Source organism: Platichthys flesus, chromosome 14 (genome assembly GCF_949316205.1).
Source record: "Platichthys flesus chromosome 14, fPlaFle2.1, whole genome shotgun sequence".
In the NCBI taxonomy this organism is placed as follows: Eukaryota; Metazoa; Chordata; class Actinopteri; order Pleuronectiformes; family Pleuronectidae; genus Platichthys; species Platichthys flesus.
The window spans coordinates 10,846,131-10,864,174 of NC_084958.1; the positions used below are offsets into that span (position 1 = coordinate 10,846,131).

General features: G+C 42.6%; 3 protein-coding genes across 4 annotated transcripts; 2 read left to right on the forward strand and 1 right to left on the reverse strand.

Moving 5' to 3' along the window:
• The first annotated feature begins 178 nt into the window (after window positions 1-178).
• On the forward strand, window positions 179-7,584 carry rab3aa (RAB3A, member RAS oncogene family, a). 2 transcript variants are annotated; one of them, XM_062403934.1, is made up of 5 exons: window positions 179-249; window positions 1,973-2,197; window positions 4,022-4,140; window positions 4,377-4,501; window positions 4,884-7,584. In XM_062403934.1, exons 2-5 carry the CDS (start codon window positions 1,973-1,975, stop codon window positions 5,072-5,074), a joined length of 660 nt encoding a protein of 219 aa, XP_062259918.1. In that variant the 5' UTR covers window positions 179-249; the 3' UTR covers window positions 5,075-7,584. The 2 variants fall into 2 exon arrangements, with proteins under 2 accessions (XP_062259918.1, XP_062259919.1); XM_062403935.1 differs by lacking the exons at window positions 179-249; window positions 1,973-2,197 and adding an exon at window positions 2,225-3,337.
• Window positions 7,585-7,873: 289 nt separating this feature from the next.
• Window positions 7,874-9,871, reverse strand: LOC133968104 (transcription factor JunD-like). Its single transcript, XM_062403933.1, has one exon. The coding sequence runs from the start codon at window positions 9,607-9,609 to the stop codon at window positions 8,674-8,676; it is 936 nt and encodes a 311-aa protein (XP_062259917.1). The 5' UTR covers window positions 9,610-9,871; the 3' UTR covers window positions 7,874-8,673.
• A 3,445-nt stretch (window positions 9,872-13,316) lies between these two features.
• LOC133968835 (pyroglutamyl-peptidase 1-like) lies at window positions 13,317-17,436 on the forward strand. The gene is made up of 5 exons (XM_062405054.1): window positions 13,317-13,483; window positions 13,982-14,034; window positions 14,884-15,000; window positions 15,284-15,516; window positions 16,506-17,436. Exons 1-5 carry the CDS (start codon window positions 13,453-13,455, stop codon window positions 16,702-16,704), a joined length of 633 nt encoding a protein of 210 aa, XP_062261038.1. The 5' UTR covers window positions 13,317-13,452; the 3' UTR covers window positions 16,705-17,436.
• The last annotated feature ends 608 nt before the right edge of the window (window positions 17,437-18,044 follow it).

Below are 18,044 nucleotides of genomic sequence, written 5' to 3' on the forward strand. Positions count from 1 at the left end.
TTATTATTATTATTGGGTGCTTGATTATTTAGCATAACCAATAATACAGAATTTGAACCTGTGAACATTTTACAGAGTGGGCGGTGTCAGGGGCAGTATGGTGCCAATGAGCGGCCCCTCCTCTGTGATTGGTCGGCGGGCCTGTCCCTCATCCTCACGCTCCGGGGCTGTCACTCAGGAGCTGGTGCAGGTGCAGAGCTGAGATCAGCCGCAGAAGGAAGGAGGACCAGAGCTAAACCACATTTCAGGGTAAAGAACTGCGCTTATTTCTCTCCGTGGGGCTGAGTTAGCAACAGACGACTTGTCCGTAATTTATCGCTCCGGAGTTCTTGTGTCCAGACTGAGAATTCAGCCGTAAATAAGGAAGAGTAACCTTCATTTGACATAGCTGCGATGCTTAGCTAGCTGCTTTTTAAATACTGGTAACGGTGCGCCGCGCTAGCATCAAAGGTAGCGGTGCTAGCTTAATAACTCAAATTTGTAAGGGTTAAAGCTGCATTGTTTTTATTTGTGTCTCTTCCGCCTCTTCAACCCATCGCCTGGTGTTTGTTCGAGGTGAGCGGGGCTGGATCACACGGCTCCATGGCTCCGTGAGCGTCCTAGTTGTGTGTCTGCCGCTAACACGAAGCAGGCTGTCCACCGGCCGCTGAGGATGTAAAATGCAGGTTGAGGCCATTTAAAGTGGGATCGTGTTGCGTTCAGGGCGCTACGGTGGTTTGCGGGTTTCCCCTCATTTCCTGTGGCCTACGAGGTAAATTCGGACAAACCATATGGTAATTTCCCGAGAGCCCCTGCTGGCCTGTGGCTCCACGGTGGCTCCCTGCCCTCCCTGGACGGGAAGGGATAGTCCGTTTAGCCGACGCTTAGCCAGCTAAGCCCCGGTGCTTCCGTCCTCTTATCTCGCATCGGGGCGGAGGTGTTCCAGTCCCTGTCCGACCAGTATTATTGACATGAGGCAGAAATACTCCAGGCTGTGAGGTGGTATTGGCTGCTCGTGTTGACACAGCCTCACAGCGAAACGGTCCCATCATTTTATTCCCTGATAAAGAACCAGGCTGTGTGGGAAGCATATGTTGTGTGGCAGCAGATAGTGACGGTATTTAAACACATCACTGGCAGAAGGGTAAACACAAGGGTGGTTTACCCTTCTGTTACGAATTTAGATGTTTTATATCCTGTTCATGACCTCAATGTCTGCCATGATGTATAGCATTCCACTTACACGATTACAAGTTAGGGAACCAACCTTAACCTGTAAATAACAGCAAATCCATTAAGTACATTTTTGAGGGCTGCCAGGTTATCTCATTAGCTGCTTTGTGTCTTTTAAAAAGAAAATCAAATATTTACATTTGTTCTTCATTTCAAACGCATTGCAGGATTATGTAATTTGGTGTATTCCCCGCACACTTTTCTTTCATCTGTCACCGTCTGATTTGAAGCCAATATTTGTTATATGATGTTGACTCAAATACTTGTAATTCAGTCCACAGGTGTTAAAGATCTGTGGAGGTCAGAGGTGTTCGCGTCACCGTGTAGCTCCGGCAGAGGATGTGTCAAGCTGCTGTGTCAGTGAAAACATGCCGGAGGGTGTTTCTATGTGATATTAGTGGTTTGATCGTTCTTTTCTCCCCGTCAGTACTTTCCTTCTTTCATGTCTTTCGAATGTGGTGACACTGTGTGAATACTTAGTCACTTTCACCATCCATCAACCGTTTCCATCCAAAAAGTGTCATAACATGTCACATATCCTAAACCTGAACAGTAACAGTCATTTTCACCATTATATAATGTTGAGTTTATGCAGACACCGCCACAGTATTGGATTCAACTTCTAATTTTGTGTCGGTGGTATTGAATTGGGTTGTATTGTAAGTGTTATTGTTTGGTCCAGCCTCTGTAAATAAGAACATGGAGATTTTTTTATTCTTGTTTCTAACTGATCCCTGTCTGATCTCCATCCCTAATATAGATGGCGTCTGCAAATTCCACATATGGACAGAAGGAGTCCTCAGACCAGAACTTTGATTACATGTTTAAAATCCTCATCATTGGCAACAGCAGCGTTGGAAAGACGTCCTTCCTTTTCCGCTACGCAGATGATTCATTCACACCAGCCTTCGTGAGCACGGTGGGCATCGACTTCAAGGTCAAGACCATCTACAGGAACGACAAGAGGATAAAGCTGCAGATCTGGGTGAGGAAGTGGACACATGCTGTACACATTTACAGATATGTTGAGGTCGTCAGGTGAAGATCGGTCTGGTGGTTCCCAGGGCACGTTGAGCAGGGTGACCAGCAATGCAGAAAATATTTAGGGAAAACTAAGTTCTACTTCACTCTGAGTTGTAAAAGAAATCAAAACTCCTCTTTCTGTGCCTTTTGTTTTATCACTGTTTTGTATTTAACAGCCCAGAACTGTACAGTCTACAGTCAGGCTCCATTAACCAAGTAAGCTAGCACTAGGTATCCTGTGTTGGTGTGTGCCCTACGGCCATACACTTGACTTATTATTATTAAAAAAAATTGTTTTGTTAAATATTTACTACAGATGCCCCAGTCAGTGTTTCCTCACAATCGTCTGTCTTAAGTCTTATCGGATATTTAGATTTTCCTTCGCAACACAGTGCAATTAGAAATGCTGTTGTGTTGTACGTGTGTATGAAAGCTGAATAGGGAAATAAGAAAATCCAGTCTACTCTACATTTCAATTTCTTTCACTTTGTTTTTGTTGTGTTTTTCGAATTGTAGTTTTTAACAAGATTGAAATCGTTTCTGTACATGAACAATGTATTGAAAGTCAGAGGCAGATTTCACAAACATTCCTGATACAATATGAGTTGGTAACTAAACAGGATTTTAGTATCTTTTACTCAAATAATCTTTTAGTCTTTAAAATGCATGTCAATATATTTGGCCAATCAGATGGTGCCCTGCTACCCTAGATAATAAAGTGCAGATATTCAAGTAACAGCGCACACGCATACACACACACACTGACTCTCTCTCACACAGACACATGTAGACTCAGACTGGGTAAAAAATAAGAGCCAGAAACAGGGCGCGCTCGGTTTGGCTTGATGCGGTAGGCAAAGTGCACAGCGCAAATTATGGCGATGCAAAGAGGAGCAGAAATTTACTGACATAGCTTTAAAAAAACTGTTGAAATAATAACTAAATTCACATGTATGAAAAGAACCAAAATGAACACTGTAAGTGGACTCAGTATAGCTGTGCATGGCTTCCTGCATGTTTTCCCCGGACTTGGTGGCGCTGCGGCCGGGCTGTACACCTTCTCCCTCTGCCTTGGAGCTGTCCCTGGTCCCTGCGTCCCGTCGTAAGGTGGAATTTTGTTAATAAAACCATGTTGTTTGAATAGAAATAATGCATTTAATTTTTTCTCAGTGTCTAAATAGACCACTTACTGTGTGGGGTCTATGTTGAAAGTGAAACCAAAGCAGAAAGACTTTAAGACCGTATAAGCATTTGTTTATTTATCGCATATCATATCGTCATCGCAATATTCAACAACGTTATCGCATATTGTCCTAATATCGTGCAGCCCTAATGTGTAATCATTACCAGCTGTTAAACTGGCCTCTCCAGTGTCCAGTATCACTTCATCTGTGTGTAATGGCAAAACCCTTGAAGTGTAGTTAACATCTGCCATAAAGCATGACCCTGGGACCAATTGCTTAAAACATGCGACACCAGAGGAATACCTAATGCTCATTGGAGTTGGGCTGAATGGTAAACCAGCACAATCATTGGGTGGAACATGTGCAGCAGTTAATTGTTTGCAGGTGTTGATTATTTACACAAAAAGATGACAAAACAAACCGCACACTGCTGAGTTGTTAACGGGGCTTCTTAAATTCCATGTGGACATGACAGTCGAAGAGGGTCCGTGATAGAAATCATGTCATCCTTGTTCCCATGGTACAACAGACTTACAATAAAATCATGGAGACTCAAAAGCAACAGTTTAATGACAAAAAGGTATTTATGTGCATTTTTGCAGGACACCGCTGGACAGGAGCGCTACAGGACGATCACCACAGCTTATTACAGGGGAGCCATGGGCTTCATCCTCATGTATGACATCACCAACGAGGAATCCTTCAACGCTGTGCAAGACTGGTGAGTGACAACTGAGTCTGTATGGCTCCTGTGTATGAGGGCAGCAAATGAACACCCTACCATCAATCTTTAATTGGTAATTAAAATAGTACAGTAATCGATGTGAATAATGCTTAGTTAAATGTTTTATTTTTGAAATATGAAGTGAAAGACTGGGACCTTTTGAGGAATAAAGTGGGTCTTTGAGATTGAATGGCTCCATATAGCTGAGCCCCCACTTCTGTATCTGCCGACAGGTCGACTCAGATCAAGACCTACTCATGGGACAATGCTCAGGTGCTCCTGGTGGGGAACAAGTGTGACATGGATGATGAACGGGTGGTGGCTGCAGAGAGGGGCCAGCAGCTGTCAGAGCAGCTCGGTAAGTGAACTGCTCACAAAGACAACCGGACACCACATCTATCATGTGAATTATGTATTATTATGACTCATAGGACTGTTCTGTAAAGATGGGGGATAGTCGTCAGGCTCGATTATGGAAATAAAAATTTGTAATTATCTCCACCAACAACAAAGAGCTTATGTTTTAAACGGCATCTTTAAGTCTGTTTGTTAGTTGGTAGGATTGAACAAAAACTATTGGAGGGATTAACATGAAAGGATGCAGCACGGGTCAGGGAAGGACAAATTATTTTTTGTGGAACTGGATTAGGGGCAGATCCACATTTTTTTATTTTTTTTTAAAGTTAAGTTAATTAGTAATCATACCCTCCCTCCCTCCCTCTGTCACCCCCTCCCGGCAGGTTTCGAGTACTTTGAAGTGAGCGCCAAAGACAACGTAAACGTGAAGCAGACTTTCGAGCGGCTGGTGGACATCATCTGTGAGAGGATGTCAGAGAGTCTGGACAACAACGACCCGTCTGTCACTGGAAATAAACAGGGGCCGCAGCTCAGCGAGCAGCCTCAGAGGTCCAGTCAGGATTGTGCTTGCTAAACACAACTAAACACACACACAAAAAAAAACGCACACTCAGATTGCTATCCTGAAAACCAAACACCTTATTTTTCAGTTTCTCTTTTGCTTTCTCTTTATTTCTGATAAGCTCACACACAAATCACACACACACACACAAGCACTGCCATACAGAGTCACACAACCTGGCTGCTTCAATTCTCCACCCCTCTCACTACATGAAGAGCACCGGCCACATGAGTCCGCTTTCTCTAGGGGGAAAGTGTTTTCTGAGATGCTGTCCGAAGGTTTTTGTTCATTAAATGTGGTAATTTAGTCAAAGGGGTGAAGAAAGTTCAACAAAGGTTTCAACAATCCTGTATACACACATACATACACACACACACGCATGCGCACGCGCGCGTTCACAAGGCTGAGACTCCATCATTCCCTATTGACGTGTCTGAAATGGGGGTTTATCTTTAAAAGGTCCTGAGGGGAAAGATATTGTCCTCCAGGTCCCACTCAGTTCCAAACGCCTCAAACCTGAATGGATTAAAAAAAAAGTCATTGGCCGACGTTTAACTTCTAGTCCCATTGAGAATATATGTTTATTGCCGTGAATAGAGTTGATGTTTCTGTTGAAAGTATTTTGTGTTGGTTGGGTTTGCTTTTTGGAGCATGTGAAATCTCTCGTCCTTCCCAGTGTTGAGTTTCTACGGAGAGTTGTGGTCCAAGTCTGACATCCAAACGGGGTCATTTTGAAAGTTTACTTTTTTTGTTGAAACCTTTGTTAATTTTAGGGCTGAATGCAAAAAATTCCTGCATATCAATTTGTTAGTCATGTTGCATTGTTATAGGATCCATTCTGGGCCCCTTCTTAGATTTTTAAAAACTTTTTAAAACCAGTTATGGTCCAATGTAAAAAGCTGCATAGCCTCTGTAGCTGCTAGATTTTTAATTTCTAGTTCTTTTTTTTTTTTTTTACTTTTCTTACTATTTTTAAGAGGATAAGGGACCTTCATCACAAAGGGAAGAGTGTATAAATGTTTCAAAGTGAATAGATGTGCATTGCGAAATGCATATATAATATATATACATATATATTAACATATTATACAAATCTGAATGATTTAGGATATTGGATTCCTTCCTGTTCTTTAGTGCGAGGTGCATGTGGTTTGTTTTGAACCAGTGATGGTTGCCTGGATGCTTGTCTGAGTCACTGGCTGAATTTAAAACCCATCTCTGACACTTTCAGCACCAAATGGGGGCTCTGGGTTTCTCTTGTTAAGCCCACGGCCCCTTCTCATTATATTAACTTTCATCCATCCACCACTCACTGGAGAGGAATGAGACTCGTGTGAGTCCCACAGAGCTGCCACCTCCATCCCCTTCCAGAGAGTCTCTTACAGACTGTAATCATGAATGCTGTCTTCATCTTTATTTTGGAGGGAACATGTTTTTTTGTTTAAATCACGATTGATGTCAAATTATCAGTTTCATTTGTCTGTCTGATGCGAAGGTGAGGGATTTGTCTGCTCGTGTTCAACACTCTTCAGTAAATCATGCGTTCACAGATGTGCTGAGGCATGTGGAAGCATTTCAAGTTATTCCAAAATATAACTTATTTATTTTGTATTATTTATAACGTAATTTATTTTTAAGATAGTGTACTGCCTAGATTATGCATCGCTTTCTGCACTTGACTTCTTTATGAGATGTTCAATAGTACTCGATCGCTTAAACGGTTCCAGCTTTGACATGAGAAGGAGTATATTTGTGTTTACAGTGAGTACAACTTGACATGCTTCCTCAAGAGGAAAATTCAACATTCCAGTGTAAAAGCCTCTTTATCATGTCCACGAGGCTTCGGAGGCAAGTCTGTTTGTCTTTTGATATCAGTTATGTAACTTTTAAGGCTTGCCGGTATAGGAGCCGACTGTTTCTCGCAGATGATTAGCAGTCGTGACTCTCCACGCCCAAATGTGAGCGGTGTACAACCCTGCAGAAGGTTTACTGTCCTGCCCTGTACCTGGGTGTGTGTATGTACAGTTTGTATAAAGGCGGTGGTAATATTTGTTCTCTCCAAAGAGCTCTTGACAAACACAGTGGGAGCCAAAAAGAGTGCGTGTGGTTACACATTGTTTGACTTGTACTGACAAACTTGTGCTTTTCCTACTCGGCAGTAGCTTCAAAGAGAGGACGATGTTTTAGGAAGTTAACAGAAAACGCTCAACCTTTTATTCAAAAAGTGACGGTTCTCACTGCATTGGTTCACTTTTGACTTGTCTGTTGATTATTTTTGTTTTGTTCCTTTGAATGTTATGTTTTGCTACAGCTGTAAACTTGGCGGTGACTTACGCATCGATCCCGTCCTCCTCTTCCTCTTCCTCCTCTTCCTCCTCCTCCACCTCTCCCTGTCATCAGTAACCTCTGTAAATAGAACTTTTTTCTGACCGTCGGGTATTAGTTGTGTGAATTGTGCTGTAATTCTGTAATGCCAGATTTGCTGTAAATGAGGAATCAATAAACAAAATTTTAAATGCTGGCGTTTTGTGTTGGTTCAACGATTCTTCCCACAGGTCAGTGGGTTTTACAGGAAGAGCACGTGATGTCTGAGAAATGGTTCAGAGTAGATTTTATTGTGCCCACCAGAGGGCATGACACTACAATAATGTCTTGTTTTCTGCCTTTTAGAGAAGTTTGACCATCTATGGTTTTGTTGAGCTTCTCTACTGCACTTAAATGCAACTCCCACAGTGTAGGCAAGGTTTAAAATGTCACATTAGTCCCCTCGAAGTGTCTCTTCTTCCTGTTATAGAAACCAAACCCATTAAGTATAATAATGTAGTGCTTTAATAAATGTCAGGTAGAGACTTGAAAGTCCCTTACACATGGATACATAAGGTTTGTCAGCACGTACACATACATTCATGGGAGTCTGGTGACTGAAGAACTACACAGCGGCCACCATGACGATAAAAATACAACGTTTACTGTACACGAAAAAGCGACAGGACATGCAGTGTTTTTCCTTTTTTTTCAAAAAAATAATAAATGAACAACAACAGGAGATAAGACCATATGCAAAATAAGAAATGTTTCAGTAAATAAAAAATATATATATATTTGTCATTGCTAAGTGCTTGTAAACAAGTAAGGCATTATATTACACAGCGGGTGACAGCACTTGGTGACACCCTGGTGTTTGGTTGCACTCTTTGTTGAGATTGTCCAGCTTACACACACACACACACACACATCATATATGCACATCAGTCCACTGGATAGCACTTTGCTACATGGCTTCCCCCTCAAAAAAAAAAGGATTAGGGCAACAATAGAAGTCTGTTTGCAGTATAACACCGTCAGATGCTGTCTGAGAGGAGGCTGCAGCTCCTACCTGCTGCTGCTGCTGGTCCACCTGCCATGTTCCAGGTGACCTGCAGCTCGGCTCCCATCGAGGCCTGTTCTTCTCTGTACAATGCAAACTGCAAAGGTCTCTCAGGCACTGCATTCCATCTGCAGGGGGCATTGGCCTCACACGGAGTCTTTAAAGAGGATTTTAAGTTACAAAAGGCAAATGTTCATCACCCTCAGAAGAGATTCAGAGCTGGTTAGAAAGGAGCACCACAGGTCTAGTAAGCCTGGACCTGGTTTGGTAAAAGCTGGCACCCACTGCTGACATGGTTCATCACCTTCTGCTTCAGCTGGGCCACTTGTTCCCTGAGCACACTGGCTGTGGATGCCAGCTCGGTGTTCTGCGTTTTCAGGGACTTGACCTTGTCCTCCAGCCGAGAGATCCGCTCCAGCTTTCTCTTGCGGCACTTGGAGGCGGCTATCCTGTTCCGCAGCTTCTTCCTCTCCGCCTTGATGCGCTCCTGGTTGTCCATGTCGATGGGAGACAGCGGCGGGCTGTCCCCGAAGCTCGACATGTCCGGCACCGTCTGCGGCTCGTCCTTCACGCCGCCGGCGGACTGGAGCCGCGACAGAGCAGCCACGGCCGCCGCGTGTTGATGCGCCGCGCTGCTCAGATGGGACGGCGGCGGAGGGAAGGGGATGGTGTCCGTGGAATAGTTGATGGTGGTGCCACCGAGTGGACTGGCAGCGTAGCCGTTCAACGTGGTGTACACGGGGAGGTCCGAGTTCTGGAGCCCGGCGGCGCCCACCGCGTTGGAGGAGGCGAGCAGCTCCAGCCTGTCCACGGAGACGCAGCCCGCCTCGCTCAGCTGGTTCTGCTTGTGCAGGTCCTCCAGCGCCTTGACGAAGCCCTCCGCGAACTCCTGCTCGTCGCTGGCGGACTTCGGGTAGAGGAACTGGGACGCGGGGTTGGCACTGGCCGCGACCAGCCCGTTGGACTGGATGATCAGGCGCTCCAGGTCCGGGGAGGTGAGCTTCAGGAGTCCCAAATCCGGTGAGTTGAGGAGTCCGTCTGCGTCTCGGAGCGGGTTGGATTTGAGCTCGGGGTTCTGGTCCAGGTTCAGGTTGATTTCCTTCTTCATCATGGTTCTCTGGGAGTAGTTGCCGGAGACCCTGGGAGTGTGATCGGAGCCTGGGTAGAGGGTCGTTTCCATTCTACACCCTCACTTGAGGGAGTGTGGAGCGTTACGCATTAACGACTGTTGACCAGGCGCATCCAAACATGAGGAAATCAGCTGATCCTTATTTGAAATCACCCCCCGCTCCTGTATATCCTCTTTATTCGGAGTGAAAGCAGCCACTCGATCGCTTCGTGTGTTGTTGTGGCTCCGGGGCTGTGACGGATCTCTCCTGCGCGCTGCTGATATTGTCTTTTCCCGATGGCACGACTGCTATGCGCAGCGCCAGACCTCGCTCGCTTTCTAGCCCTAAAAATTCCATTATGTCACTCCAGAGCGCGCAGATTGGCCCAAAATGACGTTGGTTTCCGGTTTAATTTGAATAAGGGGCCGAGCCGGTCTTTATTGCCATGGAGACTCTAGGTAAACTACAAACAGTGCAATGCATTGTGGTTTGATGTCATAGCATAAAAAAGCTCGGGGTCGCCAAAAGAGAGCAGAGACTGGGCGGGGAAGGTGTAAGAGGCGAGAGGCAGGGAGAGGAAGAACAGAGCAGAGGGCCCTATAGGAAATATCCCTTCAGCTTAGCGCTTAAAGAAGAATAGAATAGATCAGAATGGAATGGAATGGAACGGAATGGAATAGGTCAGGACTCTAAAGCTTGAGTTTATGATTTGATCCTATGATTATTTTACGGATTGAAGTACAAAGTCCACACTCAGACTCACCAGACTTTGGTTCGAGCTCTTTAAGGATCAGTGGCACAACAGCCGAGCTTCGGATGAACAAGAGAGAGGGAGAGAGAGTTGAAACGAGGTGTGTTACAACAACCAACGCCTATAGAGCTGAAAGGGCTTCCGGGGAAATTGAACGAGCACAGGGGAAGGAGGCCGTGACAGTGGAATGAGGAAACGTGTGTTCGCTTTGATTGAAGGGAAAGGCTGTCAGCTGGGAGAGGTCGATGTACATTTTGTTCCAGAAAATAACGATGGATCCAAACATGGATCTCTCTTAATAAATAAAAGAGATAAGTGTAGATTATAAATGATCAACAATCAGGCAATTTGTGTGTGAAACAACAAATCCACAAGAATACACACACAAAAACGTTACGTACTATTTAAATGGCAGTAGAATCAAATTGAATTTAATATAGATGATAGAAATAATAGGATGGAATGGTCCCTTTCTCTTCAACGTGAATTACAGTATGACCACAACATACTTTAGAAAATAATATCCATTTAAAAAGTCACCAACATGAATTACATTATGACCACCAGGTAACACTCTTTGGAAAATAATATACATATAACAAGTTACCTTCTATTCAATTAGCTGTGAAAAAAAATGGACTATAAAATAGAATAGAATAGAATTATCTCTCTCTTGACAACATGAATATGACTATTAGGCTATAATACAGCGTTCCCTGATTTTACCTAATATACTATAGGTCTCATTGTCGTTTATTATATGCCTATATTATTGCAATGGGTGTTCATGCTTAGGTTGTATTTAATTTACTTTGTGAAGCACTTTGTAACTTTGTGCTATATCGATAAAGATATAGTTATTAATATTATTCCCATTACACGTGCAGTACGCAGTATGTAATGTGCTGGCCCCGTGGTGGAAACTACAGTAGAACATTATTATTCCGCCCATACACAGCGAGCACGTCAGCAGGAGCGTCTGCATCAGCACCACCGAGCAGAGAGGGCATCATTAGTTTCCATGGCAACACCAACATAGCCAGTGACGCAGGCGAGAGAGAGGGAGAGAGGTGAATGGGTTGAGGGAGGCGAGGAGGGGGCTGCGAGCGACTGCAGTGCAGGTTGTGTAGGTGGTTTGTGGAGGTGTGATATTGTGTGTGCTGTGGTTCAGAGGCACACATCTTTGGTGAAGCCGTAACCTCAGAGACTCTCCTGTAAGGACAAAGGTTTCATTTGTCTGAGACGTTCACCGCCGCCTAATATTCTCCCATGAAAAAAAAAAAAATAACTCTCCCCTATATGCCAGCTTTGGAACCTCATTGGAAACCGAATCCAGAATGTGTGAGTCATTTCGCAACCCAGTGGGCGTGTGCTGCAGAGTGCACAGCGAAGGAAAACACAAAAAGGAGTGTTCCTCAGGGATGAAATTAGATTTGCTCGGCCTTCACGACAGCATACTGAGAGGCAGTCCTGTCCTCGACACACTCAGGTAATTAAGTGCGCCGGATGTTGTGTAAGACACGGTTTCGGCTCCCTCGGCCAGAGAAGTGTCCTCTTGACTTCTACTCTCTTGGGAGAAACTATTATGTTCAGGAACGCCCTTGTGTAGCACTCACACCATTGCAATGCATACATTCACACCTGCCCAGCTAAACCAGCAGCACCACTGGGGCCACTGGAGTGGGCGTTACATGTTCTTTTATTAAAGGGAACTGGTCTTATTGAGAGAAAGGAGGCTGTGCTTTTAATTCCCTCATGAGATGGATGGATGGATTCTTTACTTGTCCTTGTGGGGGAATTGGTTATATTATTTATTATACCAGCAATACAAAAACACCATGATGTGACACTGTATCTCCAGCTTCTCTGGATTGTCTGGATTGGTGCAAACTTGTTTTTGTGTATGTTTAAAAACTTAACAGCTAGTGGAGAAAAGGAGATTTTTGATCTAAAGTTTGTTGTTAGAGGGGGAAGAAACATCATAGGAGCAGTTTAAACGCCTCGCATCACCCATAATGATTCTTGCTCTATTCATTGCTCTGTTTATACCAGTACATTCCATACTGGGGAACGTAAATACTAACAGTTTACAGGTTGTTGTAACTGTTATTCTATCATGCTTTTATTCTGGGCTTCACCAGCATTACAATAGAAACCTACATGTCAAACCGAACATCGAAATACTTGCAATAAAAGCGGCAGGGGCGGATCTAGGATTATTCAGGGGGGCCATAAAGGGGCCATTGTTTACACAGAGTGGCCAAATATATGTCCAACATCTAAGTCATTCCTTGTTTGCTTTTGCTCTGAGCTCTTGAGCAAAGCCACACACTAAAACCCACAAACATCTTTCTCTGTGTGTGTGTCTACATGTGACTTGCATATCTCACAAATTCATGTTATCTGCTGCACAATTGGCATGTGTGTGGTTAATGGCCCAGGGAAGTGCTTGGATGAATCTGGTGTGACTTGGACATGCGATGTGTTCAATGATAATAGCGATGATTGAATAAAGTAGCAGTCAGTGGGGGCGGGGCAGTTTACCTTCTCTTCTTCTACGTTCACGGATAAATTACAGCAGAGGTCGGCAACCCGAGGGCAAATCTGCACGTTAAAACCTCTGTCTGACAATTTGATCATTTGTTTTTTAATTCACCATGTCACACTGATGCAGACATTCTCGGATGTTGTTGGTGCTGATCTCAGTCATGGCAGCAACTTTCATACAATCACTTCCTCAAAGTAAAAGCACAATGTTCGTCCAGTTGCTGCAAAAGCTAAAATAGCTTTTATTTTGATTGGAACCTCTGATTGAACAGCAGATGATTGCTTTTCATTTTCTCAGTAAACACATGCAACTTCACTCATAATCTATTTGATCAAATTATATTTAAACACTTGGATTTTCCTCAGAACTGTCAAATACACTGCTTCTTTCTTAAAGGCCTTCTTACAGCGATATTCTTTGGACAGATACATGCCTGCACAGTAGATGGCAGTGTGATCAACCCAGATCGGATGTGCTACTTCCTGAAGAAGAAGCAGAAGAAGAGCAGAAGAAGAGCAGCAGGCAACCGCGGACAATCCTGGGATTCCCGGGCACAGACATTTGTTGCCTCATATTATAAACCTATGAGGGTGTTTGTTGTGAGAGCTGAGGATCATGGCCAATAAGAAGAAGGTAATAGTGACAGGTGAGAGGCCATGTGGGGTGAGAGGAGGAGAGGAGGGGGACAGGTGATGCCCTGAGGATGTTTACTACACTGCTGTGACATGTCAGAGAGTTCGTCTTGTGTGTGAGCTGCACAGACTTGATGTGTGTTTTATTGTCCAGATGTTCTGCAGATAAATAGTGTTGCCGTCTGAGGAGAAGAGTGTCTCTCCTGCTGCAGATAATGAAACATGAAGAAATGCATCTGACTCTAAAATTCAACTTTTTCTCGTAACACAAATCCTCCTACATCTTGTGTCTTTTCTCTGTATCATGGGCTTCACGACTGCAATCAATGTTTAACCTGATGTCACCTTTAGACTCTGAATGCATTTATATAATCTACCTTATCACTTCTCTCCATGCCAGATAACCATCCTCTGTTACTTTTTATTCACCCGGCCTCACCATGCACCATCTCTGCAGCAAAGAATATAGTTGATCTTTTTACTTCTTTGTTTTACACATGTGTTTCCTGCAGGTTTTGAGCCTTTTGGAGCATATGCAGTCAACTCCAGCTGGGTGGCAGTGCAGGTAATCAGTAATCAGGGTGTCCATGTTTAACCAACGTGCCACTTCAGTTGTTTCCTTATCGGTAGCTTCATCGAAATGAAATGTGAAAAAAAAAAAAAAAAAATGCAACGCACTAAAATTAAAGAATAACTTAGAAAAAAAGCCCGATTTAAATTTTTAACTATAATATTATTCCTTTTTTTTTTATATAATTCTTTAATTTTTTTCTTGTGTCTTCCAAACTTTCAGTTCCAAGTTGTGTTTCTTATCATGTTTCATTACAACCGCACCTGTTCCTTATTTGTTATAATATAATATAATAAAACTTTATTTCTATTGCGCAAAGTTGCAAAGTGCTTTATCATATACAAATGAGTAAAACGACACAGAGCTAAACAAGACAAGACCAAAATAAGAAGAAGAATGTTACCTGCAAGTGTGACATTACGACTTGGAGCATAAAGAGTTTGTAGCTCTGTAATATAACTAAGGGTCCGATCATACTGAGCCTTAAAAGTTATTAAAAGAATCATAAAATCAATCCTAAATTTAACTGGCGAGCTATGATCCCAATACACTTGGTGCTGGTGAAAATGTGAGCAGCAGAAAAGAGAGTGCTGATTTGATTAGGGCAAAAATTGTCTTTGCTGAAAGTAACAAAATCTAATAAGGGTTTAAGTTGACATGGCCTTCAAATGATTTGAATGATACAGTTTGTTGATCTAAGCCATATTGTTTGTACATTTGCTAAGTGTTCATTTGATAGAAACCTAAAACTTACTGGGTCTGTTAATGGTCAAGGAGTTTTGTTTTTTGTGTCTGCAGCTGCAGTTTGGAGCTTTATAAAGTGAACTGTGTGTTTGTCTACAGGCGCTGGAGCGATTAGGTCTGGGTGAGGCCGTAGAGCTGCATGTGTGTGAGGTGCCTGTCGAATACCAGGCTGTTCAGAGTCTACTGCCGTCACTGTGGAGAGAGCGCCAACCAGAGGTATCCAAGGAAATGCACAACACTGTACATTTAAAGTGGAGACGTTCAAATACCATTTTTCCTTCCTGACACAGATTGTAATCCCTGGACTTTATAGTTTGGCCTGAGAAAAAAACATGTATATAACATATGTTAACGGCTCTACGCTACTAACCCTGTATGGAAGTGATGGTGTTTGAGCATCTCTCACACACTTTGTCATCATATTGTAAAATCAATCAGTCTAAAAATATAAACCCTACCTAACATTAACCACGTCTGTCTTTTGCGTTCCTCTGAGTAGTTAGTCGTCCATGTTGGTGTTTCTGGATTGGCGACCACGGTCACTCTAGAGCAGTGCGGCCACAACCGGGGCTACAAACGCCAGGACAACTGCAGCTTCTGCCCATCCTCACAGTGCTGCATGGAGGATGGCCCCGACTGCATAAGCTCAGTGTTGGACATGGAGACAGTCTGCAAACGGGTCAACAACTCAGACATCGGGGTGGCTGTGTCAGTTTCCAAAGATGCTGGAAGGTCAGTGATTTAATTTAAAAGTTCATGTTTAGAGGAACTACTCAGTTCACCCTGCTTATTGATAGAACAAGAACTGATATTACCGATAGCATACATTTTTCTAACATGAACAATATCAGGGCTCTGAAATGAAAGCAGCAAAATGGAATGCAGCCATCATTGATTTGATTATTGATTAAATGTTGTGGAAAAAGGCTGATTCTTTTTTACCTAGTAGTTTTAGCTTAATCTTTATTTAGAGATAAACTATAATAAACAATATGGAAATAGCACATTATAAGAAACAACATTACTATGTCTAACCAGGGTTATTTTATACAGGGAAGCCTAATATCAGTCTCTACAATCATCCAAATAAACAGAATCCATTTTCATGGTTGCTCTGATTAAAGTTTAGGAGCTTGGATCTGACGTGAACAATAAATACAAATATAACCATATCTCTTTTTTGATTTTAAACCGCTGGAATTTCATAATTTATTTGGGAAATCTAATTCCATGTTAAGACCCTGTTTGGTTTCGTTCGTCCATAACTACTGTTCAATATCACTTGACCTTGTCATCACAGTTAACACCCACACTAACACATAAGTATACATACTAATCCTTTTCACGTGGGAATGTGTATACAAACATCCACCTCCCATCTCTCACACACACACACACACACACACACACACACACACACACAACAGAAGAAACAGGATATGACAGACATGAAACACAGGGTTGCCTTGAGGAGATCTTGTATCTCTTCTCAATCTACAGGGCTTCATACATCACACTTTAATAAAATTGTTTCTCTCTCAACTAGAGACAAATGTTAAATGACTCATCTTCGAATGTCTTAGAATTTAATAAAGCCAGAGACCTTTAGTTACATGTTTTTCCCACTGGCTCTCAGTGCGCTACACATCGATGTTGAGAAAGCAGGACTGTGATAACACAAACTTTACATAGTCTTAACAACCATCCTTTGCCCCTGGTAGGTATCTGTGTGACTACACCTACTACACATCTCTGTACCTGGGGCAGGGCCATGCTGCCTTTGTCCACGTGCCTCCGCTAGGGAAACCCTACAGCAGCCAGGACCTGGGTCGAGCCCTTCAGGCCGTCGTACAGGAGATGCTGAACCTGCTGGAGCTGGAACATACAGAGGAGGAGACACACAAACACAATCATCACTGAAATCACAAGCATCAACAGCAGCATGAGCACCAATGACCTCTTAACAACCTGAGCCGACTCAGATTCCCATGAGCAAGATGAACCACTGGCTTGTAGTAACGGTTTCCTCAATATAAATGTAAAGGCACATGTTGATTTGGTTGTGATGCTTAGAAAATGTACAAGCTGTGACTTTTACACAACAAACTGACTGAGGACACCATCTGTTATTCTTGTTTTTGTGTGCGACTGTGAGTTTGAATGTGTCTACTACAGTTTAATGAACACAAGTAGTTGGTATCAGTGAGTCTTTGTCAGCCCCAGATCTTCTAAAAGACAGTGAAAATAGACCTCACTACTTAATGTTCATGTTTTCTACTATAATAAAACATGTAGTCACCTGTAGCAGGCAACTAATACGATAGTGTCTAGAACACTAAGTTATATGGTGACACATTGCGGGAATTCTTGCACTAACATGTCTCCACTTTACAAAATCCTCCTGTATGGTTTGGAGTTATGTTGTCATTCACTGTTGTTGTTGTTTGTATTCGCACCAGAGAAATGAGATGACTAAGAAAGGAAGGGAACATGATGTAAAGATTCACACTTGATTATCTCAGGGAATATATTGCACTTGCAATTTGTACTTGCAGTTGGATTAACTGGATATGTCTGTCCCTAGCTGTGTAGTGCAGCTTTGCAAAGCAAAGCCAAATTAAATCTGTTTATAATTAAAACACTTTGCTCACACTTTGTTTTGTTTTTCTTAGTCTAAACTCTTGATTTCCCTATTACAGCAGCATTTATACTTTTTAAGTAATTTGTAACATTCTAAAAGATTATTTTAGTTTACTGTGGTTTTAAGGTTTAAACATTTGAGAAAACTATAAACTATAATCTCAGTCTGTAATTCAGTTTATCAATTACTTTTTTATCTTGGTAGAATGATAATTCCTGATTATAGCTTTACTGTCTTGAAAAAGGAGAAATATATATTTGATTTGTGATTTTCTCCTTTGTTGTTTGAGAATTTATAGGTCTGTAAATTTTAAGTCTGCAGTTATTCAATGTTAAAGACACTTAGAATTATTATCAGCTCTGGAATTTATCCATTGCATCGTCATGTGTGGTTCTTCATTCTGTTGCAGGGTGGATTTAGCTGGGTGTGTACGTGGTTAGACAGACCTGCTGAACTCGTTCTGACCTGTCGGCAGACAGAAGAAACGTGAAGTTAAAAGAGCAAGAAAATCAGTTTGAAAGCCTAAAATGAATAACTTTATTAATCCAAGGTCTTAAAGTAGAAACATGTTTCTACCTGAATTTGAATGAATGAAATTGATTGCAAAGATTCTCAAACT